Here is a 26,715-nt window from a genome sequence, read left to right on the forward strand (position 1 = left end):
GGTGAACTCTGACCCCAATTCTGGACATTTAAATACCAAAATATGGGAGACAGGACCCTCTGGTGGTGAAATATAATGAATGTGACAACCTACCTGTGTGACAATGTCCCCCTTTCTCCCCTAATATAAGAACGGACCACTCAACAGGGTTATATGGCAGGCACTCCATAGAAAGATTGTCTGGTGGGAGCTCCACTCAGACTGTCTGCTGCTCACGGGGTCTACATGAATCCACTGGCTACATGGTATCTATTACCTGAGATTTGCCTATTCTTATTCCGTAGCGTATGCCTTTGGGACGGCGCACAGACCACGGCGTCAGAGAGATACCTGCTTCAGGACAGAGCTCCGCTGCAAGCATGTGATGATTAATAATTATTATATCTGAAGACACTTATATGAAGAACAATCTCTTTCAAGTTAAATAACGGTGTTGTTATTGAAGAACCCACAGCACAGACAAAACGTAGTCCAACTAGATTGAATATCCGCTGATAAAAAGCCACTGGAGAAAACCCACTGATCTCCCTTCAGTGTGCGTTGTACTTGCCCACCAAAAGAGCACCTGTTTGTCTGCCTAATTACATTGAGGTTCAGATCGAAGTAGTGCTCACGTTTCTCTCCCAGACTGAATATCCAGTCAGACAGGTTGTTCAATGCGCTTGCCTCTTCCTCTGAACATCACAGGGTGGACACGAAATAGCACACAAGTAGTTAGACAAAACCTGGGAGCCAGATATTTCTCCTTCTTCTCTCTCTCTCTCTCTCTCAGAGCGAACAAACACATCCACAATTAGGGTTGCAAGGGTGGAAACCTTCCATGGGAAATATAGGGATTATTTGCACAGGCTCTGTATTTACCATGTCATATGCGGTGAGAAACATAAAAACCTGTTTACCATATGCAGACGTAATTGCAAACCCTTCTCATAGAAAAAATACTACTACTAATCATTTTAAAAGATCAACAATTTAGTTACGAGTAGAACTCTTCTCATTCAGATGCCTTGAGGTGAAAGGTCAAGGGATCCCTTTGAGAATGGCCATTGCCAGTTCTTCACCTCAGGTAAGCATGATATGGTATCACTATCTACGGATTCCTAAAGGTGTCTAGTTTCATGATACAAAGTAAAACATTTCGCTGCTACCGCCTCTGAAATATAGCACTGTATTAGTGTGCAAGATGCTGAGAATTATCTGTACATCTGATATGTGCACTGTGCAGGCAGAGGGTTGTAATTCTACTGAATTCCCATTAAATGCGATGCTGGCAATTATCTATACATGGAGGAGTGCACAGTGCAGGGTTGCAATTCAACTGAATTTATATTAAAGGACCACACCAACATTATGGGAAATAAACGTACCAAGAAGATAGATACCAGTTTCCTCACTGTGTGTTCAGTAGAAAGCTACCCGGCTGCAGGCTAGCTTAGCACAATGAATGAAAGTGGAAAGTAAGCTAGTCATTTTTTGGCCAACACCTAAGCTAAGCGGGAGCCTACTGTCAGCTTCCATTCATTGTGCTACGCTAGGCTAATGTGCAGTCGGATAGCTTTCTATTGAGATGTTAAGCAAATTTCCCACAATGTTTGCATGTTACAATACTTACTTCATACACTAATACTGTTCCCACATTCATTGCAGTGATACATTATAATAACCATTATATTATATATAATAACTTGTTTTAACAGTGTTTGGAAAGCAATGGAGTTCTATGACTTCTGGATATGAGCTATATTATATCTGGTGTTGGGTGGACTGACCATACTTGCCATCAATTACCTGAGCAGGAAGTAGGGCTTAGAGTTGACTCCTTTTGAATGGAACACAGCCCTTGTGGCTGCCTAAATGGTAAATGGGCTGATTTTATATAGCGTTCTTATCCAAAAATCGCTTTACAACTTATGCCTCACATTAACCCATTCACGGTGGAGGCAAGGCAACCATGCAAGGTGCCAATCTGCTCAATGGGAGCAGTTCGGGGGTTAAGTATCTTATTAAAGGACACTTCGACATGCTGCCGGGAGGAGCTGGAATCGAACCGGGAAACTTCAGATTACTGGACGACTGCTCTACCTACCTACTCACCATCTTTTCATATCAGACTGCATGGTCACCCTGACAGGATATTACTCATGTTTAGGAGGCGTGAATCCCAACTACACATTTCAAGCTGGCCCATATTGTAGCGACTGTGATGATAGTCAAGCACAGTTCGTTTTTATGAACCTACTGTAGTCAATGTAATAATTAAAAGAGAGAGGGCAGGCTGGCTGACTCATAGCTAATTGGCAAGTCTGACAATTAATAGATCTATTAACGTATCAATGGAGATCTATTAAGACCTGCCGTTACAGCTCTCGATAATGATTATATGGTTGAGTGAAACTTTGGCATGACTTGCAAATATAGCTCAATGGGTTGGAGCCTTTGCCCTTGTTGGTATGAAGGCTGTGAAATCAGATTCTAATACTGAAATGGTGTGTAAGAAAGGTCAGCAGCGCCTCTTCTGTTTAAGGAAGTTAAATTAGCCAAATTTCAGGTGGATAAGTCATTGATCACGATCTACAGGGCTTTCATAGTCTGTTGTTTCCTTTGCTGCCATCCGTTGATATGGAAACTGCGTTAGACAAAATATTTTGATTTGATTTGAAATCTTTATTTTGAACATGTAAATACAAACAAAATAAAACAAAAAAGAATCATTTATCTCTAGCATCCGCCACAGCCTCCTATCATCCTCTCCTCCTCCACAGCCTCCAATCATCCTCTCCTCCTCCACAGCCTCCAATCATCCTCTCCTCCTCCACAGCCTCCTATCATCCTCTCCTCCTCCACAGCCTCCTATCATCCTCTCCTCCTCCACAGCCTCCTATCATCCTCTCCTCCTCCACAGCCTCCAGTCATCCTCTCCTCCTCAGCCTCCTATCATCCTCTCCTCAGCCACAGCCTCCAGTCATCCTCTCCTCCTCCACAGCCTCCAGTCATCCTCTCCTCAGCCACAGCCTCCAGAGTATCCAGTGACAGGGCTGGCCTTTTTTATTAAGTCTGCTGGCCTCTGCTACGATGTCACTGTCGCTGCCTACAACAGCAGGGACGAGTACACTGGCCACAGCAGACTGCTAGAACATACAGTGTAGCCTGTTTCACACATTGAATGGCCTGAGATTCTCTTGTAAAGAGCATTAGTGCGGTCAGATGAGTTCAGTTTTCTGTTGATACTTGTAGGTAGGTACAATGTCGTATCGCCACGCCCCTAGATCCTGCCCTGGGATCAGTCCCTATGTACTCTTCCTCTTTGCCCTCAGTGACACACCTAACAAGAAGAAGAGTCGTCGGAAAAAAGTCTGGGTTCAATTCCAAAGGTTTATAGATGTGTTTGCGTCTCATCCTCTATTTCTCAGTGAAATTACTTGAGACGCGTGAGGAGAAGAGGTGGTGGAAACAAACATGTTAGAAGAAATGGAAAGTCCTTGTTCACTGACATTTTAAAGGGATTTGTGGGAAGAGCTCTTTTGGATTTGGGGGCGAGAGTTGTTAATCTTCACTAATATCTTTGTACTGTCTTAGACTATAGGAATAACATGTATAAATTCTGAAATGCGGTGTACTGTAGTTCCCCTTTTAAAGGCACACAGACACTACCTCCCAGTAGTATCATCGGAAGACACTGTCATGTTAACAGCTCAATGAAGTGATTGCAATCCCTCCTTTGCGCAACATGTCACTCGACTTGAGTGGCAGCTGTGATGTACTTAGTTGGATTAATCTGTCTATCATGCACATTAGTCACGGCAGGTGTGGAGGACTGGAAGGCTGCCGACCGCGACACGGTGTGCAATAATAATTACGTTGTACCTGCATCGTGTCAAGTACGAGTCAAATGTCTAGAGACATCTTTTTATTTTTTCCTAACAAGAAAATGGAGTGGTACTACTATTGCATCATCATCGCTGACATCTTGGCAGGCAAACAACAGGTGATACTCATTAAACGGCAACCTTGGCCAGCGAGCTGCTTACAGCATTATGCCATATTTAGGAAAGGTGTGACATGTGATGCGATTACCATGAATTCAGCACGACTAATAATTATATATATATCCGATGAGAGGGAGGCGTTTGTCAGCCCTGCCTCTGTGTGGTGTCCTTACTTAAAGACAACATGTTTTTTTTTATTATCTTTTCCCCCCCTCCTTTTTCCGATTTTTCTCCCATCCCACTGTTTAGTCGTTATGCCAATTCCCAACCCCCTTCCTGGTTGTTGCGCACTCCCCCCTACTGTTGGTCCGGGAGGCCGGCGACTGTCACATGCTTTCCTCCGACACATGTGCAGCCAGCCGGCAGCCAGCGCAGATTCTCACCGGGAGAGTGTAACGTGTGGAAGGTCACACTACCTCTCTCCAGATCCTACCCTCGCTGTGCAGGCGCCCTGACCGAACTGTAGGGGTCACTGTCCACAACGCCCAGGACCCACCCATCAGCTTTCCCACCCCTAACACTGCCAATTGTGTTAGTATGAACGACCAGCCAAGCTGATAGCAACGCCGAGAGCTGGATTCGAACCCAGCGTCTCCAGCGTTGATGGCGAGCGCCTTGCCCACTACACCACCTAGCCGCCCTAAAGACAACATGTTGATAGGGTGGCAGGTGAGGGGTGGCAGGCTCTCTCCAGTCAAATTTGATCCATTGTTTAATAATGATCTTGATTGATCACTACCCTCTCCTTCCTAGACGTGGCTATTCTATACTTCACTGGCTAGCCATTTCTTTGTGGCACGTCTAAAGCTTCCCCCCCTCTTCGATGTTTTTCAGGGCCACTGGAAGCTTGTTCGGACCTGTATTTTGAACTATCTTGTGTGTAAGACCTAATTTGATATGAATTACCCTTTTATTGACCGGACGCCAGTTTAGTTGCCTAAAGAAGGTTGGCCCTAGGTGAGTGCGTGGAGGTAGCTTAAGGACTACTCTCATTAATTTGAGCGCAGGGAGCAGTGGGGGAAAGTAACTAAAGTGTGTTGACTCAAGCACTGTACTTCAGTACAATTTTGACAATTGAATTGAATTGAATTATTATTTTGGCTTCCCACGATCAGGAAAACAAGATACAACTATTATTGTGCCGTGCCGCATGCCATGTTGCTCTAATTTTGTCCTGTGTTGTAAATGCAGCGCACCCTTCCTTCACAGCGGTGCACCACACCCCTCAAACAGTAGTTTCAGCTTGTGTTGAGAGGGAGGATGGTTTCTATATTGTTTTTGTATTATATATTGTACCTCTCGACGTCATTGTAAACGAGAGCTTGCTCTCAATGATCTTTTGAGATTAAATAAAGATTGAATTGAATATCCGACATCAGTGTAAGCAGATCTCTGCTCTGAAAGGCCCTGCATCCTGCGCTCATCCTGTGACATCAGGGCAGTGTTATGTTTGTACGCGATGTATTTTTACAATGATCACGTTGGCGGTGTAGTGAACGTGTGAGTGAATGTGAGGAACGCAAATTGTAAAAGCGCTACATAAATGCACCATTTACCGTTTAAGTAGCAATTAGGGCTAGGGTTCCAAAAATCTGAACTATCCCTTTTAAGGTAACCAAAGTGAGCAACATAAGCAATGTCTGATACACCGCGTGTGTACGTGATACATGATATGATACACCGCGTGTGTATGTGCTGTGAGTGATATTCCGCACGTGTCCCGTCACAAACAAAACAAACAGCACTGTCACTGTCTTGTCGCGTCGCCTCCTTGGAACGCCTGCCGTGCTTTGAGACAAGAGGGACGCTGCGGAGAGACTCTCAGTGAAACTCTTGGGAGTGTCTGCAGACGTGCTTTTCTCCAGGCAAACAAAGGCACTGCCGTCAACGCGGCTCCGCAAGCTTTGATCGGGCCGGGCGGCCGCGAGGCATCGGCTCCTAAGTGAACAGAAGTGTAACACGTCTCAAAGCGATTTGGAAGAAGATAAATCTCCTTTGAACATTTATAGACTCAAAAGAAACTGTATAAACGTTTCTAAAAGACTCGAGCAAATCTCTGCTATTACCCATCCCCCCCCCCCTCCCTGTACACACACACCCCTCCCCCCAAAAGAATAAGAGGGATACATGGTGAAATTAGAATATAATCTTTATTTTGTATTTTACAAATACAAATACTGTTCTTAAATGCATCACACCAAAAACCCTCACACGAAACGCACACACAATTCCAAATATACACGTGGGAAATTAACACAGGGAACTTCTTTATCCGCACAAAAACGCAGCCTCAAAATGGCATGGAGTCCCCTGCAGCGTTCCAGTGCGACTTCGAGAGCGAGAGAGAGAGAGAGAGAGAGAGAGAGCGAGAGCGATCACTCATACTGTGAAAATGACGTGGGTGTAGCTGGGTGGGGCAGGGGGCCTGTGATATGTGACCGCACTACATCTCCACTGATGTGGAATATGATGAGTGGGGGGCACTGTGATAGAAGTGCCCACAAAAAAAAGAGAAAAAAATAAATAGATCACAGAATGATATACAGCCACTATGTAAATGAGAGGATCCCTATGAAACGGGGGTGCCGTCAAAGGGAGAGAGGCGTCAGACGGAGACGTCTCAGGAAGGAGCTATGAAGACATTGATCCTATACTTTCATTGCATTCCTCTCCCCCTTTCATCTCGGAGGGGGGAAAAAAAACGGCTCAGTATATTGAGTTCTGTCTATTGGTGCTCTTCAATCACGTAGGCCCCGCGGACCAAACGGATCAATGGGCAAGGATCGCGTTGGGAATTCTGAGCCATGTTTTTTTTGGGGGGTGTACTGTTGTAGTCTGCCTCCCCTAATTGGGTGGTACATGAATGTTTTACTAAAGCACCAGGGGGGGTCCTCTTGTTTGCCACATGCACAGTCGATGGGCTGCAACCAACATTCCCCCTCCACCCTCCTCCTCCGCCACCACCACCACCACCCCACCCGCCAACAGCCATAATAAAAAAAAGTTAACTGTACCCTTGAAACTTCTTAGGGCTGCTAACCTGTTTCCGGTGAGAAATTGCTTTTATGAAGTGCTCGGCACAGTCACGCCACATCCAATTGCTTTTCGAGCTTGCCGTCTTATGTGGGTTTTGAACCAATGGGGATACCCCCGCGCTGTAGTGTCATGCCGCGCTCGGACCTCGTCGATCCTCGGCCGGTGTACTTAACACATGGATCAAAACAAACTGAAGATGCTCGCAGATCAATACGTCCTCTATTCACCGTGGCCCAACAACCAACGTGTTTCGGCTAAAAGACATCATCAGCGCTTTTTGGCAGAAACCGCATCTGCTGTTGACCACGGCGAATAGAGGACTTATTGATCTGCGAGCGCCAGGTATTCAGTTTGGTCTGATCGTTACTACAGCCGTGCACCCAATAAACGTGCACACTCCACTTTAATCACAGGAGGGCCACTTTGAGAAATTTATTGGATGTCGGGGGGGGGGGGGGGGGACCAGAGCATAGTGACACAGGGGTCTGTATACACGCTTGTTTCTGCGCTGCATCTTGTTTCTGTGCTGCATCTGGTTTCTGCGCTGCATCTGGTTTCTGCGCTGCATCTTGTTTCTGCGCTGCATCTTGTTTCTGCGCTGCATCTTGTTTCTGCTGCATCTTGTTTCTGCTGCATCTTGTTTCTGTGCTGCATCTTGTTTCTGCGCTGCATCTTGTTTCTGCATCTTGTTGCTGCATCTCGTTTCTGCACTGCATCTTGTTTCTGCGCTGCATCTTGTTTCTGCACTGCATCTCGTTTCTGTGCTACACCTTGATTCTGTGCTGCATCGTTTCTTTAAGACCCAAATTGTGACTTTATGGTGATATGGTTCGTTATATAAATGAGGGTATATGAATTGCAGTCTCGGCTTTAAGTGTGAAAACCACATATTTGTACTCCATGGTTTCTACCCTCAACTACCACCCCTTAACTGGCTACATCAGCTATGGCCGTAGCTGAAAAAACGCTACGCTTCCAATGTGCCCCGATTACATTGAAATATCTTAAGGCGAGAGGTCGTTGGAATTGGGCTCAGCGGTTTCTTTCCTCCTCAAAACTTTCCCAGTGGCTTTGAGTGGCATGTCTGGATTCCTCGAGGCCTCCAGTTTCACGCGATGCCTACAGTATATCTCCGATCTAGCCTTAAGACTCGAGATACTTCGGAAAAACGGCTCGTCTTCAGAGGGTTTCAATCGAAATGTTAAGTGATGCGATAGATGACCCAGTCCATTCAAACGGTTGCCGCGGGCCGTAGTCACGGTGATACAGTGTTCAAAGATTTGGAGCTGTGCAGCGCTTTTCTACTTTTCACCACACGTGGTACATGGAACCTTACATCTCAGGACATAATATTGTCATTATTATACACTTAGCACTGACATGTTACAACATACCACCGCCGTCTTGGAAAACGGTACCAAACCGCCACTTAAGCAGAATAGTCAAATGTTGATTCATGCGCAGTGACTACATGAACACGCAGGCTACTGATCCCTTCAAAGGACTTGTTTAAATACAATTCCAAAATGGAAATGAACACATTCCATCATATTAGAGTATAACCCTGTTACTGGCCTCAAATCCAATTGTTAGAAATTGACTGTGCTTTTCTCGCACACAAATGTGAGCATGTTAATCCCACGCTAACGGTCCGATAACTCTTTTCCAGGCGGTTTGGGGATGTATCCTGTGTAGATCCTATCGGCAGCCTGCGTGTAGACGTCATCACCCGGTTGTGATTTGGTCAAGTCGTTGCACCGCGAGTAACGCGGTGAACCCGTATACCCTGTGAAATACATCTCTCTCCTCACTCACTCGTTCCAAAGTGCTCGTCTTTTTAAAAGTCGCCTGTAAACTCAACTCCTGCTGGCTGGGGGGGATTTCTTGAACTAAGAGGGATAAGCTGCGTTCGCTGCCTGGTACGTCTCATCTGACGAAGAAAGATCTATTTCCTTAGTTACGCGCTTCTCCGCGCTCGTGTCAATGCCTCTCGTCTGTCGATGCAGACTATTAGTAGTGCAGTGCGTCTTATAAAGACTTATGATATAAAGACTTATGACATAAAGACTTATGATATACTTCTCACCACGCTCCCCGACACACTCATTTTAAGTTAGGCGGACTAGGGCTGTACGAATAATCAAAGGAAGTATGCGAATTAAGCTTTAAATATTTGCATTGTTTCATATGACAGTTGCATCACTATTACCAGTCTACTTTTACATTAAAACAAGTGCTGTTGCTCGTCTTTGTGATTATCACCTCGTTTTAAAAAGGGTCTGAATAGGATTTTTTAAGACATCAGGTTTGAGAGATGCTCGCTCTCGCTCTCTCTCTCTCTCTCTCTCTCTCTCTCTCTCTCTAATCGGAGGAAGGAGGGGCTGGATGTCAGAAGAGCAACTTGCCAAGACTGATCTGCTTGACACACACACTTAACCCAGTTGAAGATGACTTGATGAGGTGCTGTGCAGGTGCTTTCTGACTCCCTCACTGGCAAAATAATCTGTCCTAGTTCACAACAATAATGTCATTATTATTATTATTATTATTATATAATTTTTTATTATAAATTTCTAAAAGACATTTTTGTATTAGAGAAGCCTATACTTTTCACATACAGGAAGACAAATGAACATGTGCCACATCCAAATGTTAATTCAATATACAGGTTAGAAAGTATGGAGTTATGTGGACTCATTCGGTACAGCCCTGTACTTATGACCCTTCAAGGTGATTCTTTAGTAAAGTGCTTCTTAGCCTCCCAGCGCTTTGTTAATACAAATCTAGTCGTCTCATTTCAAAAACCTTAATAACAAGTGTACATTAGTGTTAACTCCAACACCGTTTACCAAGGAGCACAGAGGACAAAACAAAAATGCAAGGATGGAGGGATGCACCGCAAATACTGACAAGATAACTGATCCAATGCGCTACTTTTGACCAACAGTATAGCCTCTTGGACCATTCGCTTGGGGTCATTGGACAAAATTATGATATAATACAGTCGTCACCGATCTTACAGAAAATCAAGGTCCTTTGCTTTTGATGTCTGCCATGTTACACATGGATCTTGCTATGGGATGTCACTATGGTGGAAGGACCCTCTTTAAGCTTCTGTACAGTGCATCCCTGGTATGGAGGATGAGATAAAATGCATAATACAAAGATATGACTGAAATAGCTCCTACTTGAGATAAATCAACTGAAAACATGAACTAGTCTTGTAGATAAACTAATTTAGGTAGTCGATTTGAGGATATTCAGTAGATCAGAAATAAGGAAAGAAGCAACGCGGTGCAAATTTCCTCAGTTCAGGCCTGCTGTATCATCGCCATTACAAACCCTCCCCACTCAGCTGTTCGCTGAGCGCCACCCCTTAGCTGTTCTCGCTCGCCGAGCGCCCACACCCCTCAGCTGTCCTCGCTCACCAAGCGTGCCCCGTTGATGCCGCGGTACGTGACGCGGCTGGGCCGGACCAGCACGCCGTGGCCTGCCTTGCAGCTGAAGTAGCGCCGGCCGCCCACCGAGCCGTCGTTCTTGCCCTTGGCGCCGCGCAGCTCCAGGCCCAGCCACAGGCCCGGCGCAAACTCCGCCGCGCCCAGGTAGCGGATCAGCGCCATCTCGTTGGCGCTGCTCAGCAGGACCTGCATGCCCAGGTGGAGGCGCACCTGGCTGTCCGACCCGGAGGAGGCGGTGGTGGTGGTGCTGGGGGGGAGCGGGCCACCTCCACCTCCGCCGCTCAGGGTGCTCCACCGTCGACGGTGAGGGCTGGAACGGGTCCTTTTGGGAGGAGAATGGGCAGAGGTTAAAGGTCCAATTTATTTATTCATTCATTTATTTTTATATTTGCCAAGTCCACCAAGGTAAATTTTTTTAAACCAAGCGTAACAACTTTACGTTCCACAAAACTTGGGAAACCAAACTTCTCTCCAATGCGATGATTTAAGCGTCGATATGGAGTACAGATTGCCTCTTGAATATAAGGAAGGTCCGTGTAATAAGGAGGCAGACAGTAGGCTGATTATAGGAGGGGGCAGGAGGAGGAGGAGGAGGGAGCAGGAGGAAGAGGAGGGGGTGGGAGGAAGATGAGGAGGGGGATTAACCTTGAATTTCCTCGTCGCTTCTCATTAGAAAAACGCGGCCATGCCGTCGGTCATTTACCCCAAACGCAGCGTTTCGCTGACTAACACCATCGGGTTGTCATTGGTATCGACTGCGCTCCTGCTCTGAGGGATTAGGATACAGCTGGACAGCGGAAGCGAAGAGGGGGAGAAGCGAGAGGAGAGGCAGAGGGATGGAGAGAGAGAAGAAGAGAGAGACCACAGACCTGTTAATAGGGCTCTTTCTGCTGCTCTCCTTCGGGGGAGCGATGGCCGACGACGTGCTGAAACTGCGCCTGATGCTCCCTGTTGTGCAAGGAGCGTAAAGAGCCTTAACAGAGCGCGACAGGTGCCGCCACACACACACACACCAATGTAACCCACAAAACCACGAGCGACACACAATAGGCACTCGCAGCACGATACCGTATACACAACCCCCCCCCCCCAGACAACACATCTCAGATCACTCATCCCCGACGTCAGAGTAAACGGAGGCAGGGAGACTCACCGCTGAAAGGACGATTCAGACGAGACGAAGAGAGCTCCGAGAGGCAATCCACAGACCCATGGATCCTGTGATGTGAAGAGAAAACAAAGGAGAGAGAGAGAGAGAGAGAGAGAGAGAGAGATTATTGATCCCCTTGGGGAAATTCGGTGCGTCACAGCAGTGTGGGGGAGGGGGGTACAGTATGGGCAGGGTGTTATATGTATGGAAGACATACATATAGGAGATACATTTTTTATCCGAATGTAAAAATACGAGAAAGTAAATAGTGTAAACAAAAGGTGCAGATGAGGGTCTGTATGCCCCATCGGTTATATTATGTTACATAATAGTATAATAGCATATAATACATAGAGGCAATCAATAATTTGAATCAGAATACGTATACACAAAGTACCCTTCGTGCAGTTTTCATGAAAGCAAACCCTAGTGTGAGACCCTCGGTTGCAAAATTACAACATCACTTTTAGCTTTTATTTATATTTTTTGTCTGTAAATGTAAATATTTTATTTTTAAAGTACATTTACATAGTCAATGGGTCCTGTTAGCATAGTCTCACAATGCTATTGGATAGTAAATGTGTTTATAGGTACCACCCTCTGGCTAATGCCTTTTTAATTTGGGACTCATAATTTGTGAGCGTCAAAAGAAGATTTGTACAAAATACATTTAATTGTGAAAACCCTGTGGTTGAATCAAGCAGAATGGGCTAAATAAAGAGCTAAATTGTAGGTTTACATACTTTAAATTTTTTACTATTTGTTCAAGTTGTACAATGTTCTGCTCCTTGTCATTTTTGGTGAGAACTTTAACTGCCTTTCTAAACTACCAGCTGACGAGTAGCCACGCCATTCTGTCAAAGACAGAAAGACAAGGACAAAGACATTTCTATATGGTTTTTGGGTGCAGGACAGAAAGGGAATTCCTCTCGATCATCCAGCTGGATTTTGATGGTTGCTCGCATAAAGAAACGCTGCACCAAGTTCATGAAAATGTAAGAAAATTATTCAGATAATGCTACACTGGCTCTTCACATGCAAAGAAACAATGCAACTTGTGTTCTTCCTTCTGACAAATTCAATTATGCTGCTGTTGGGCTAAACATGGAAAGGAATCACGTCTCTACGTGATATTTCCCTCCTGTCTCTCAAACTCTGTCCGTCTCTTCTGGCCCTGGTTTTAACGCTCCTGAAAATTGTCCAATACCCAGGCTTCCCACACATCTTCACAGACAACATTTCACAAATGTTCCAGGACCTTTTTTTTATCCACTTTTTCTCCTCTTTTTCTATTTTCCTCCCATCCCAATTTCGCTGTGCCAATTCTCCCCTCCCCTGTCTTGAACGTTGCTCGCATATGCCCCCCACTGGCCGGTTGTAGGGAAGATAGAAGCCTTGCATCACGTGTCCCCTCCGATACACGAGGAGGCAGCCTGTCACATCTTTTCATCTGCCAGCGCGGACTCTCATTGGCGAGGTGTAACGTGTGGGAGGCTCACACTACCGCCTCCATTTCCTGTCTCTGCTGTGCAGGCGTCCCCCAACCGACCTGTAGGAGTCGCTGTCTACAACGTACAGATTACCACCCATCGACTTCCACCCGCTAACTCTGCCAATTGAGTTAGTATGACAGCCGGCCCAAGCCGGGGGCAACGCCGACAGCCGGATTCGAACCCGGTGTCTCTTGCGTTGGTGACGAGCGCAATATCCGACCGTTCACAATCTTGAAGTATTGATTGATTGATTGAAAAGTTTATTAACAGATTGCAGAATGGGTACAGTACAGTACAGCTCAATACATACAATTGTTAAGGGGATGCAGACCAGAGAAAGACTTTCGACTTGTTTACATCAGGGTCCCCCATTTTCAATTCATCATAACATATATGACATACATGACATACAGATAGACAGTACTGCTACATCTATACATTTATGACATGTCAGATTTGCAAATACAGTACTGTTTGTGATACAAAAGTGTCCAGAAAAGGAGTGTATATACATTTGGCATAGAAACTGTACATTGGAGGAGGTTGGTTGGGTGGGGTGGGGTTGGGTGGGTTGGGTGAGGGCTGTACATTGGAGGTGGGGGGGGGGGGGGGGGGGGGTTGGGAAGGGGACACACACACATTTTACACTGTACATTGGAATATTGACAAAGCCTTACTTGGTCATTTACTGTACAACTAGGTTAGGACATTTGTAGGGGCCAGTTTCGAATTGCAGTCTCACGTAGGTGTTTTTTGAGAGTGTTTTTGAAGGTGGGTAGTGATTCACATTCCTTTACAGCTTTAGGCAGGGCGTTCCACATTGATGTGGCATAATTGCGAAACGTGTTTAGTCCCTTGTTTGATCCGAATCTGGGTTTTACATGATTTGTGGAGCTCCCTCTGGTGTTGTGATCGTGGTATTCACTGACCTTTGGGAAGTATTTTGACATGTACATGGGTACCTTGGTCGTGTAGTGTATCTTGTAGACCAGGCCCATTGGAAGTTGCTGTACTCTGTCGTCTACTCTAAGCCATCCTAGGTTGTCAAAGTGGGCAGGGGTGAGGTGGGTTCTAGGAGTCAGGTCAAGTAGTAGTCTGACTAGCTTGTTTTGAGATGTTTGTAATTTGTTTTTTAGTGCCTTTGAGGTGCTTTGGTACCATGAGGTGCAAGCATAGTCGTAGTACCCTTGAATGAGTGCTCCTGCTAGAGTCTTCAGGGTATTCTTGTTTACCAGAGCGGAGATCCGGTACAAGAATCGCGTTCGTTGGTTGACTTTTTTTATTACATTGGATGCCATTTTGTCACAGGAAAGATTAGCCTCTAGGATGGAACCCAGGTAGGTAATTTCATCTTTCCTTGTGATAATATTGTCACCCACTGTAACCGAGAAGCCGTCGGTCTTGCTGAGTTTGTTATTTGAACCGAAGATAATGGACTCTGTTTTGCCCATGTGTAATGATAGTTTGTTGTCGGCGAGCCATATGCAGATTTTGCCTAGTTCCGAGCTGAGGGCTTTTTCAACCTGTAACTTGTTCTTGTCAGAGACCAGCAGGGCTGAGTCGTCCGCAAACAGGAACAAGTTGCAGTCACAAGCTGACGACATGTCATTTGCATAAATTAGGAATAGTAGCGGTCCTAGTATGCTTCCTTGTGGAACACCACAGCTCACTGTGAGGGGGGGGGATAGTGTACCGTTTACTTCCACCATCTGTTCCCTCCCCTCCAGGTAGGATTGTATCCAGCTCACTGATAAACTATCAAAACCAATTGCTTTTAGCTTGTCAATCAGAATGGTGTGATTGACAGTGTCGAAGGCCTTTTGTAGGTCCAGCATGACCATGCCGCAGTATTTGCCCGCGTCCACCTCTTGTTTGATGTGGTCGTTCAAGTAGAGAAGGCATGTGTCAGTGGAGTGGGATGTTCTGAAGCCAGATTGGAATTCGTAGATTAGATTTTTTTCCGCGAGGTACTTTTCGATCTGTTCGTATACTATTTTTTCCATGACTTTCGAGATGGATGTAAGGATAGAAACAGGGCGGTAGTTACCCGGGTCTAATTTGCTGCCCTTTTTGTGCAGGGGTGTTACTCTCGCAATTTTGAAGTCCTTGGGGACGTGTCCCTGTTTTATGGAGAGGTTTATTATGTGTGTGATGACTGGGGTGATGGCTGCTGCTGAGTCTCTGAGGAATTTGGAGGGGATGTTGTCATGGCCAGTGGCCTTGTTTGGTTGGAGGGCGCTCAGTTTTTTGAGTACCTCATCTGTAGTTACTATTTCCAGTTTGAAGTCGTCTTTGTGGACGCCTAGGTTCTTGTAGTATGCTACTATGTGTTCTACCCCATACTGCCCTGAGTGGGAGGGTAGTTTGTTTACCAGTGTTGTGGCTATGTTTGTGAAGAAAGTGTTTAAGTAATTGGCTACATCCAGCTTGTCTGTGATGAGCGTGTTGTCCGTCTTTATGTTTATGTTTGAGAACCTGGTTGAGTTTTTTACTGCAGCCTAGTTGATTGTTGAGTAATTTCCAAAGTTCACGTGGTTTATTTTTGTTTTCCTCGGTTTTGTCATTGATGAAATTTTTTTTAGCAGTTTTGATCATGGAGTTTACGTCATTTCTTAGTCTGTTTCTTTCTAGTTTGAGTTCAGTCACGTGGTCTTGGAGTTCACTGCTCGTGCTTTTGGTAAGCTTTGACTGACTTTTACGAAACTCAGAGCATTTTTTGTCTCTGGCTTTCATAGCGGTCAGTATTTCAGTGTGCATCCATGGCTCAGCGCGATTTTTTACCCTGGTGGTTCTTAGGGGGGCCATGTTGTTTAGTATTGATGAAAATTTGGTTTTGAAGCCAAGCCAAGTTTCTTCAACCAGTGTACCATTGAGTTCATCTGACCAGTCCAGACTCTCCAGTTCAAGGTTAAAGGCCTCGCTAGAGTAGGTTTTGAGGTCTCTAGATGTGACTGTTTTGTGACAGCCAGCCTTTAGTTTTAGCTTTTTGCGGGTACAGAATATCATATAATGATCACTTAACCCGCATGCTATAACCCCTTTATTGGATATCTTGGACTTGTCAGAGGTCAGTATGAGGTCAATGGTAGTCTGAGTTGATTCACATATCCTTGTGGGTTGGGTGATTAGTTGGCTGAGGCCGTGCAGATCACAAAACCTATTGAAGGATTTGAAGACGGTGCATCTTTTTGTTGCATATCCGTGTTCCAATCCCCAATAAGAATTTTTTCCGCATCCTCAGCTCCAGCTAAGCACACATCCATAGTATCATAAAAGCCAGTTTGATCTGGCGGTCTGTATATTGTGCCGACTAGAACAGATTTTGCCCTTTCAAATAAAATTTCCACCCATACGGTTTCAATTGTCTCATGATGAAGGTCAGTACGGGTAATGAATTTGGTGTCCTTATGTATGTACATACAAACACCACCTCCATACTGGTTTCTGTCATTACGGACTATAGTATAGTTCTCTTGAGTGCACTTGAGTTAATTAAACGGCAAGCTTTGTCATTATCTAATTATCTTTTATTTTCATATTCACTTCAAACACTCCAAACTGTCATTACATTGCCCTTTATTACAGAAATAGCTTTACGGGGAATTAGGATAACAAAGGCTGCCACTGGCTTTCCGCCATCAGGGAAAACGGAACTGACTTGCTAATACACAATTAAAATTGTATTATCAACTCAAAAAAGGGCTTCAACAGAAAATACCTCTTGCCCCACAAGATGTGACATGACTCCTCAAACATGCTACTGTATAGTGTATTTCAATAATTTACTGTACCAGCATGGCTTTCCTTTGAAGTTATGATGATCCTTTTGGCACAAGGAGGCCGCACTGCATGCACACATTTACAACAGGGACGATTTTGAGCTCCACAATGTGCTCTTAGTACACGCTTCACATGAATGGCATTTTTTTCCCCATATAAAACCATAATTGGAGATTGTCCAAATGACAATACTTCATTATTGGAATGGACCTTAAAGTGCCTAGAGTTTACACTGAACTTGGTAGATCTGCCTTTGGCTTCTGTGCTCCTGAATCATGGGTCGATTTAGAGCACTGGTGACCAAGCAGGTCGCCACAATCTGAAATAGTTTTTGGACAGTAGGGCAGACCAGGAAGGGAATTGGCAGAACGACTAAATTGGGGGATGGGAGGAAAGATAGAAAGATTGGCCCCAAAGTGCCCAATAGTGCAAATCTACACAAAGTGCCCAAAGTAACTTAGTAGTCAAAGTCACAATTGGTGCTGCTGTTGAAACGTATGCTCTGCAGCCGCAGCACCGACCATACACCGCTGGTCAGACTGGAGGCAGCCGCAGCACCGACCATACACCGCTGGTCAGACTGGAGGCAGCCGCAGCACCGACGAGTGGGCCATCTGGACGCGCTTCGCTCTCTTAGCATGACTTGTGAGCTGCCTCCCCCATTTTGCTAACATCCAAGATATTTCCGAAAAGCTTGTATGTAGCATGTCCAGCATCTTTTTCAGCCACTTGCCCGGCACGTCGCAGATCTTTGGATGCTCGTGCAGGCAAGGAAAGAACACGTTTTATATCAACAGGCTACAATCCTTTTTTTCCCCCGTCACCCCTGGTTTCTGGTACCGGCTCACAGTAACGTTAACCTGATGAGGAGGAAGGGACGTGTTTTGCCCTAAAATATGGCACAATGCCACACTTTATATATTCACAATAAAATAAATAGGTATATACTGTATATACTACATCATTTTGAACTAAACAAAGTTGTTCTTTATTAATTGTGCCAAGTGTCCCGGCGATAAAATAACTAGATAGAATTTGAATCAGCAAGTGATTATGTGCATTCATTATGCCCAGAGATGGCAATTTCCACTGGCACACGTTGAGACTGGTCTTTGTTGTATGATTCGCTGTATAAGCGTTGACGTGACGGCGGTGTAGATTGGGGTGCGTGCGGCTGAGCTTTGAAAGCCATTAACGAGGAAAGGACAGCTGAGATAGAGGAAAAAATAAGTAGACAGTCTTATCTTGTTTGCTAAGGGGTTTGTGTGTGCGGAAGGGGTAAGACAAGTGCCTGGATGTGAGAGATTCTCATTAGAGGGAATGGAGGCCTGTGCTAGGGCTGAACGTCCCCTGAATGCCCCCCGGGTTAACTGGTAAAACAAAAGGATGTTCGCGTCGAACAAGGAATAATAAAAAAAAAAAAAAAAAAAACTAAGAAAAGGTAAGGAAAGAGTGCTATCCTTTATCTGGCGGTGAGGGTAAAGAGTGTGTGGGTGGGAGATGGGGTCAGAGACGGTTGAAGCGGAGAGGTCGAGATGAGAAGGAGAGAAAAACTCTCAAGAGTGAAGAGATTCTGTCAAGCTACGCTAAAGTGCCACTACTTTCCAACACACAAACGTGCCACCTGCAGAAGTTCTCCGATGACTCTTCCCTCGTCAGCTACATCGTGGATGACGATGAGGCCGAGTACAGGGCTCTGGTGGAGAGCTTCGTAGGGTGGTCCGACAGTAACCACCTCCAACTCAACGTCAGCAAGACAAAGGAGCTGGGGTCATGAAATGTTTCGAGAGGCTGGTCAAGGACCACATTTGTGCCTCCCTCCCCAGTGATATGGACCCTATGCAATTTGCATACAGGACAAACAGGTCCACCGACGACGCGGTCTCCCAGGTACTGCACAGCACCCTCTCGCACCTTGACCGTCAGAAGGGGGGCTATGTGAGACTGTTGTTCATTGACTACAGCTCAGCGTTCAACACCATAGTCCCCACCAGACTGGTGGACAAGCTGATCGAGCTAGGTCTGAGCTCCGCCCTGAGCGCCTGGGTACTGGACTTTGAGCGAAAGACCCCAGGCGGTCAGGGTGGGGGGTCAGACCTCCAACACCATCACCCTGAGCATCGGGTCCCCCCAGGGCTGTGTTCTGAGCCCCCTGCTGTACTCACTCTACACACACGACTGTGTGGCCAAGTTCAGCTCCAACTCCATAGTGAAGTTCGCAGATGACACGGTGGTGGTGGGGCTGATCTCGGACAACGACGAGAAGGACTACCGGGAGGAGGTGGAGGTACTGGAACGCTGGTGCCAGGACAACAGCCTGCTCCTGAACATTGGCAAAACCAAGGAACTGATCGTGGATTATAGGAGAGGACAGCGGGAGACACACACACCACTGATGATAAACGGGGCTACCGTGGACAGGGTGAGCAGCTTCAAGTACCTGGGGGTCCACATCTCAGAGGACCTGACATGGTCAACACACATAGGCACAGTAGTAAATAAGGCGAAACAGCGTCTCTACCACCTGAGACAGTTAAGGAAGTTCAGAGTATCGGGGAAGATACTCCAGTCCTTCTACTCAGGAGCTGTAGAGAGCATCCTGACCGGAAACATCACTGCCTGGTATGGAAACAGCACGGCACAGGACAAGAAGGCCCTACAGAAAGTGGTGCGCTCAGCCGAGCGTACCACGGGTATTGCACTACCCCCCCTGCAGGTTCTATACAACAAGAGGTGCAAATCCAGAGCCTGCAGGATAATGAAAGACCCTCACCACCCCAATAACAGCCTGTTTCAGCTGCTGAGGTCAGGCAGACGCCTGCAAATCTCAGCTACTAGGACAGAGCGGTTTAGGCTCAGCTTCTTCCCCCAGGCCATCAGAGCCATGAACAATGTACATTGAGTGCTCAGAACATTGAACTGTCCACACACAAGCACACATGAACACACACACGACACGCACACTGTGCACGCTCACACACGAGCAGCCACTTAACACTTTAACATGAGCGGGCACACACTCATGTCGCACACACGCACACTTATGGCCAAAGGAAAGGTCACTTTAAATTAGAATAACAGGAACAGTGTATTGCACTACCAAAGCTAACTAGCATGTCACACATGCGCTGTAAATAACTATGTACAGATATCGAGATGTCACTCCATGTTACCTGCTATCTGTTACTGCACAATGTTGTTTCTTCTTTTGATTCTATTATATGTACCACTGTATTGCACATCGTTGCGGGCAAGACCACCCGCATTTCATTGTATACCTGTATGCCGTGACAATTAAAACTCTTGACTTGACTTGACTTGACTGGTGGTCCCCCTTCTCCCATAATCCTCGGAGGGGAGGAGGTAGAGATGGTGGAGTCCTACAAGTTCCTTGGAGTTCACCTGAACAAAAAACTGGACTGGTCGGACAACACTGAGGCCCACTACCGGAAGGGACAGAGCAGGCTGTTCATCCTGAGGAGACTCAGGTCGTTCGACGTGTGCAACCGACTGCTCCTGTCTTTCTAACAGTCGGTTGTAGCCAGCGTCCTCTTTTTTTGCTGTGGTGTGCTGGGAGGGGCAACATCAGCTCGATGTTGAACAAGTTGGTGAAGAAGGCTAGCTCCGTAGTGGGTGGTGAGCTGGATAATCTAGAACTCCAGAAGCCATCCTGGAGAACCCCTCCCACACCCTCTATGAGAAGCTAGCCAGAATGAAGAGCATGTTCAGCCAAAGACCCCCCCCCCCCCCCCCCCCCGACACACCACAAACTGCCTGGGCCGGTCCTTTATACCGGCAGCCATCAGGCTCTACAACCAAGGGCTCAGACGGCCGGCTCTGCGGCCAGGAGAACTATCATTGTCAGAACTTGGGACGTGAGAACTAGAGACTCATATCCATGTGCACTCACTGGACTATCTTGTACTTTTTATATTGCATTTGTATTTATTTTTTATATTGTATCTATAGTGTATATAGGCACTAGACTGTATAGGACAGTGAAGCTCTGTATCCCCCCCCCATGCTGCTTTGACACCTGAATTTCCCCAAGGGGTTTAATAAAGGATCATCTTATCTTATCTTATTCAACAGGCAGCCTTGTGGACGTAAACGAGACACACGAAGCAGTCAAAGATGTAAGGAAAATGTCAAGGTACTGGATGAATGCATTTAAGCTCACAGGGCATCAACCCATTACAAAAACAAGGTGGAAAGGATTTGTCTCCTTTGCAGAGAATAGTTGAACAACAAAAAGATCAGTTTCCTCCCCGTCCCTCCCTCCAGGCTTGTGAATATGTCAGACGCCGCTTTTTCCATATCGAGGGATTAAGACGCTGTTGACTCAGCACTTCTGTGTCTGGGTAGATATTGCACGAGACTCCCGACTCGAATCTGATGAAATAATAATAAGGCCTCCAGCGGACTTCGCCTTTGTCCTGCATACTGTTTTATTCGGGCCGGCGAGGGTGCCGTGCTGGAAACAAGCGGATGAAAGTATCTTATCGTATAAAGTGAACAATGGGGCGGAACACACTGTGGCACAGTGTACGACTAGGCCTCACTGTTGCTTCCTGCCCCGTGCAGAGCGGGGTAGAGTGTCTGTGTGCTTACAAAGTGATGGAAAGCCCTTTTGATCCGACTCCCGGATGGGAGTTGCACCGAATGCGTTTTCTTTTCTGCCCAGAATGTTTCAACAGTAAATCCTTGTATATAAAAGACCCATCCTGCTGTATCCCAGACACGGTAGCGGCGAAGAAGGAAAAACCCAGCCGTTATACCGTTCAAGGATGGCTCCTCGTTTTTCTGATGTAAATAAACACAACGTGATGGGGGAGAAGCGGAAACGTTTGGTCTTACCTGTTCAAAACTCACACACTTCATCTCTTTCCTGGATACAGATTCATAACGTCCTATCTTAGCAGGTGATGGATACAGATTCATAACGTCCTACCTTAGCAGGTGATGGACACAGATTCATAAGGTGGATTTATTATCGGGGTTCCATGTGCGCTCGTTATTGGGTTGTGGACAATGCTCCAGGGCTTCACGTCTGACGACTCTGGTTAATCACACACATGGAGAGGGGGACTATTTGCAGAGTGGAAGGGGGATCAAATATGTGTCACTGCTGCTGCTCGCACACATGACACTGTCAACCAGTTCATTACTGCCATCGCACAATATGGATGTCAGCCATGAAACGCCACAACACCAGATGGACTAACACACTGGCTTCCTCGGGCAAGTTGTTGAGGTTTTACAATTATTTTATAAAACAAACATTTTATAATGAGTGACCAGACATCCCCTGAATGGCTTATTTCATTATACATCGTTTCTGAACTGACTTTTGGATCAAACCAGGTTGTTTTTAACAATGCAGTGATTTTCTTCCCACCAAGCAACAAATATCACGTACACAGGTCGAGCTACGCTACGCTAGCTAGCAGTGTTGTTAACAGATTGTCCGAAGGTTGTTGTTAGATCAGAGATCAAATTAATTCACAAAATGGATCACCATTCAACGTTATTGAAGATTCATGTACTTATATGATTACTTCCCTGACTGTTTTTTCATGAATTTCTTTATGACCGCAGTCCCTACAAATGCAATTGGCTACATACATTTATTTTATTCTGGTTAATCGTGATTAACTCATTGACCGCCACGCTCATATGACCAAATTAGGGCTACCACGCCACCGCTTTAATCAATGGGAGGACGGGGAAATTTGCGAGTGCTTAAAATATATCTTAAATTATGGCTATGGGTCTAATACACCCGTCGCTTATCAATGACTTGCTTGCAGTAAACATGTACGAAACGGATTGTTTTTTCATCTGTACATTTCTGTTTTATACCGTTTATACCAAAACTGGTAACATAGAGTCCTTACCTCACATCAGATGTTCTGCAAAAAGATTCATCCAATTCCTGATCGCCATTCCAAATATCCAACGTTATAGTCCAAAACACATAATCCACGCTGCTCCCAGTCCCCCCAGTCAACGTGGTACAACGATACTGCATGCCCGAGAAGCAAAACCCGGACCAGACTTTTTTTCTTGATGCACATCCCCAGCCAATCCAATGATGTGCAATACCATCCGGGAGACGATAGGCTGCGGTATTTGCCCTTTTGCGAGCTCAGACCCATTCCCAACGATAACATCAGGTTGGATGGATGAAAATGAACGGATATCGCTAATAAAAGAAATAACGATTAAAACCCGACTATACTCGTGATTGGCGCTGAGCGGTTGGCTAGTTAACCCGACTATACTTGTGACTGGCATTGAATGAGTTAATCACAGCCTATCACAAGATTAACACAGTAAAACATGTGAATTATTCGACAACGCTAGAATTAAACTTGTGAGAGTTCATTAAAGGTGCTGTAAGTGGTATTTTGTTGTTTGTTAAAATATGTGGTCTACATAATAATAGTAGCTCTACACTCCGACAGCCATCACTGATATAGAGTGTGTGGTCAGTAACATGGGTCTCCCTGCTCTGCAGTAAAAACAAAATACATTTCTGGTATCGCATTTCCCACTTTATCCAATCAAGAGAGAAAGAACTCCACACTGCAAAAATTGTCTGACAAACATAAGAATTATAGACTAGTTTTAAGCAAATGTGTAAATGTTTGTAAAATTATCTCCCAGTGCAGTAAGCAAATTTGGCTTGGCAAGATTTCTTGAAATAAGTAAAACTATCTAGGGTTCTGTCTCCTGGAAGGGATACCAGAAAATGTATTTTGTGTTTACTGCAGAGCGGAGGGACTGGGAGACCCATGTTACTGACCAAACATGTTATATCAGTGATGGCTGTCTGAATTTAGAGCTATCCAACACTTACTTTAACAAAGAAATACCACTTACAGCTCCTTTAAGGACAGTGGTTCCTACAGACCAGCAATGGGTCATAACACGGAAACAAAAAGGACCATAAACGTGAGACAAACAGACTCCTAACGGGATGGCCACTCACCTCTGAACGCGCGTCGGAGGGGCGAAGACGCCGTGTTTAGGTGGGCAGGCGAAGTACCTCGCCCCTCCCACCGATCCGTCGTTCTTACCGCTGGGCATGTCCAGCTCCACGCCCAGCCAGAACCCTGGACAGACAAGAAAGGACAGACCTGGAGTAAGACAGGATAGCCAAAAAGACAGCTCAGAGGCAGCTGCTGGCAACTAGCGGCTGGTTTCAACGTGGAATGCTAACAGTGCTAAAGGAAGCCGCTTTTCACATAACTTTACTGACAGAATGACGTGTTGCAAGTAGGGATGTCCGATATTATCGGCCTACCGATAATATCGGACATATATATATATATATCATCCTGTGAGTTATATTATTATTTATTTTCTATATATTTTTTTAAGTTATTCATCCAACTTAGTCAGCTATGACAATGACATTAAAAAAACTAATTCATCCAACTTATTAAGTCTTAGTCAGCTATGACAATGACATTAAAGACTAATTCATCCAATTTATTAAAGTCTTAGTGGGCTATGACAATAACAACTACAGTAATTCATCCAGCGTATTAAAGTCTTAGTCGGCCATGACAATGATGGGGGAGCATGTCTATGTTCCCCGGGTTCTATGTTCCCCGCTTTGATTGATTGATTGATTGAAAATTTTAGACCACCAGCCCTGATTCCAAACTCTAACCATAACCAGTTCGAAAGAGGGCCTAAGCTTAACCAGTTCGAAACAAGCGGACATTAATAATTAATAAAATAATAAAAACTCTTTCATGTTAGTGGTGTGAGCTAGTTTAACAGCTGTAATACACTCAAGATGGAGCTGTCTCATGTTAGTGGTGTGAGTTAGTTTAACAGCTGTAATACTCAAGATGGAGCTGTCTCATGTTAGTGGTGTGGGTTAGTTTAACAGCTGTAATACACTCAAGATGGAGCCGTCTCATATTAGTGGTGTGAGTTAGTTTAACAGCTGTAATACACTGAAGATGGAGCTGTCTCATGTTAGTGGTGTGAGTTAGTTTAACAGCTGTAATACACTCAAGATGGAGCTGTCTCATGTTAGTGGTGTGAGTTAGTTTAACAGCTGTAATACACTGAAGATGGAGCTGTCTCGTGTTAGTGGTGTGAGCTAGTTTAACAGCTGTAATACTCAAGATGGAGCCGTCTCATGTTAGTGGAGTGAGTTAGTTTAACAGCTGTAATACTCAAGATGGAGCTCTCTCATGTTAGTGGAGTGAGTTAGTTTAACAGCTGTAAGACACTGACGATGGAGCTGTCTCATGTTAGCATTAGAGTGAGTTAGTATAACGGAACCCGTGTACTGAAGAACCATAAGTCCATTTTGAAATATTTTAGACAGCCCAAGAATTTGCGGTTGTAAAATAAATCCAAGTCACTTGGAGTGTGAATGTGACACATCACCAGAAAGTACTCTACTGTATTAAACTATGAATGAACACAATACTCTAACTTACCATCTTTAGATAATAAAGTTTGAAAACAGTGGGCTGTCCATTCCACCTTCATTATTCTCTCTCTCTGGAGACAGCAGGAAGGATAAGAGCAGGGCTGTGGTTAGATTTGAACACAGCAGGGGTACGTGTAGTTCCAGAGGGGATTGAAGCACCTCAGATCCATCTCTGTCGCATTAATCTAACAACCCTTTAGAACGACGAGAGCTTTAAAGACGGGACCCATAATGGTGTCTTTCCTCTCTCTCCATAATCATTTAGAGACATTTTACGATTGTCGTAAGAACAGAGTGCATTTACTGTGGAAAGAGAGAGGAGAACGCTACTGTACCTCGCCGTGTTCACCTTGAACAAATAAAATAAATCAATGTTGGCGAGAATTTGTTTAAGAACTGGGCACTGCACTGCACTAGTATGGGACTGAGCCAACATTGATTTAAAAGAGCGGGGGCTTAAGTACAGCATAAAGACATCGCCTTAAAAAGATCATCTCCCGATCTCTGACGTGAACCACAGACTGAACATGAACAGACGTGGACTGCGTGGCGCCGTATGGCTTTATATGGCTTCTACCTCTGTAAAACATCTCGGCTCTCTTTCATTGTAGCTCTAACGCAAGTATGAACATACTCCCATATGCCCCTCTATAAAGACCACCCTGTGCTCTCTTGCTAGTCCCAGGTTGTAATAATGTGTAACACATGCTAGGATAGTGAGATGAACAAACTTAAGATAATTTAATTTAGTCTCGTCTTGCTCAGATGCATCCTATGGTAAGGATGGGATCCGGGCCACTTACTGTATTTGTCAATCACTCACCTCACAATTGTTGAAATGGTTCTTTGTCAAATCCTCATTGGAGAGTCTGTCTACTCTCTGTACACGGACATGCTGGAATGTCACGCGGAGTGACAATAATGATTGAGTGAATATCTCAAGATCTCGCCAACCTCGTTCCTTGGCCATTTGCAATTGACACACGACACAATGTTGGTAGAAAGACCCAGTGGTGGAATTACAAAAGATGAATACATGGCATCATTCATCCTTCTGCACTAAAAGGTCCATAGGAACTTTAGAGCATGGTACATACTTAGACAGCACAAGGCCTGTGAAACGCATTATGATGTTTGATACAATACGAGCTTTGCAACCGTTTCCTCAGCAGAACATAATGAAGTCTGATTATGCTATGAGCTTCCTGTTTAGGATGAGGACATTCATCGTGGTTTCCTTGTCTTGGAGCCTGGTGAGAGGAGGCAGCACAGGGCTAAGCTTCTCAATACTAAGGCGAACAGTGAAATGATGGCCTGTACTAGTCAACATCATGCCAGACAATGTTTAAAT

The 26,715-nt window shown here is 45.2% G+C and overlaps 1 protein-coding gene across 3 annotated transcripts in view; it reads right to left on the bottom strand.

The window, feature by feature from the left end:
• Window positions 1-6,971: 6,971 nt before the first annotated feature.
• LOC311224548 (CAP-Gly domain-containing linker protein 4) overlaps window positions 6,972-26,715 on the bottom strand; it is a 105,277-nt gene continuing 85,533 nt past the window's right edge. For all 3 annotated transcript variants that reach the window (XM_084309579.1, XM_084309577.1, XM_084309578.1), the window contains exons 12-15: window positions 23,898-24,021; window positions 11,634-11,698; window positions 11,350-11,428; window positions 6,972-10,802 (exon numbers count right to left, since the gene is read on the bottom strand). In XM_084309579.1, coding sequence (XP_084165705.1) covers window positions 10,433-10,802; window positions 11,350-11,428; window positions 11,634-11,698; window positions 23,898-24,021 — 638 coding nt within the window. In that variant the 3' untranslated portion in view covers window positions 6,972-10,432. The remainder of the gene's footprint in view (window positions 10,803-11,349; window positions 11,429-11,633; window positions 11,699-23,897; window positions 24,022-26,715) is intronic.

This window comes from Notolepis coatsorum, assembly GCF_963971535.1.
Source record: "Notolepis coatsorum genome assembly, chromosome: 3".
Classification (NCBI taxonomy): Eukaryota; Metazoa; Chordata; class Actinopteri; order Aulopiformes; family Paralepididae; genus Notolepis; species Notolepis coatsorum.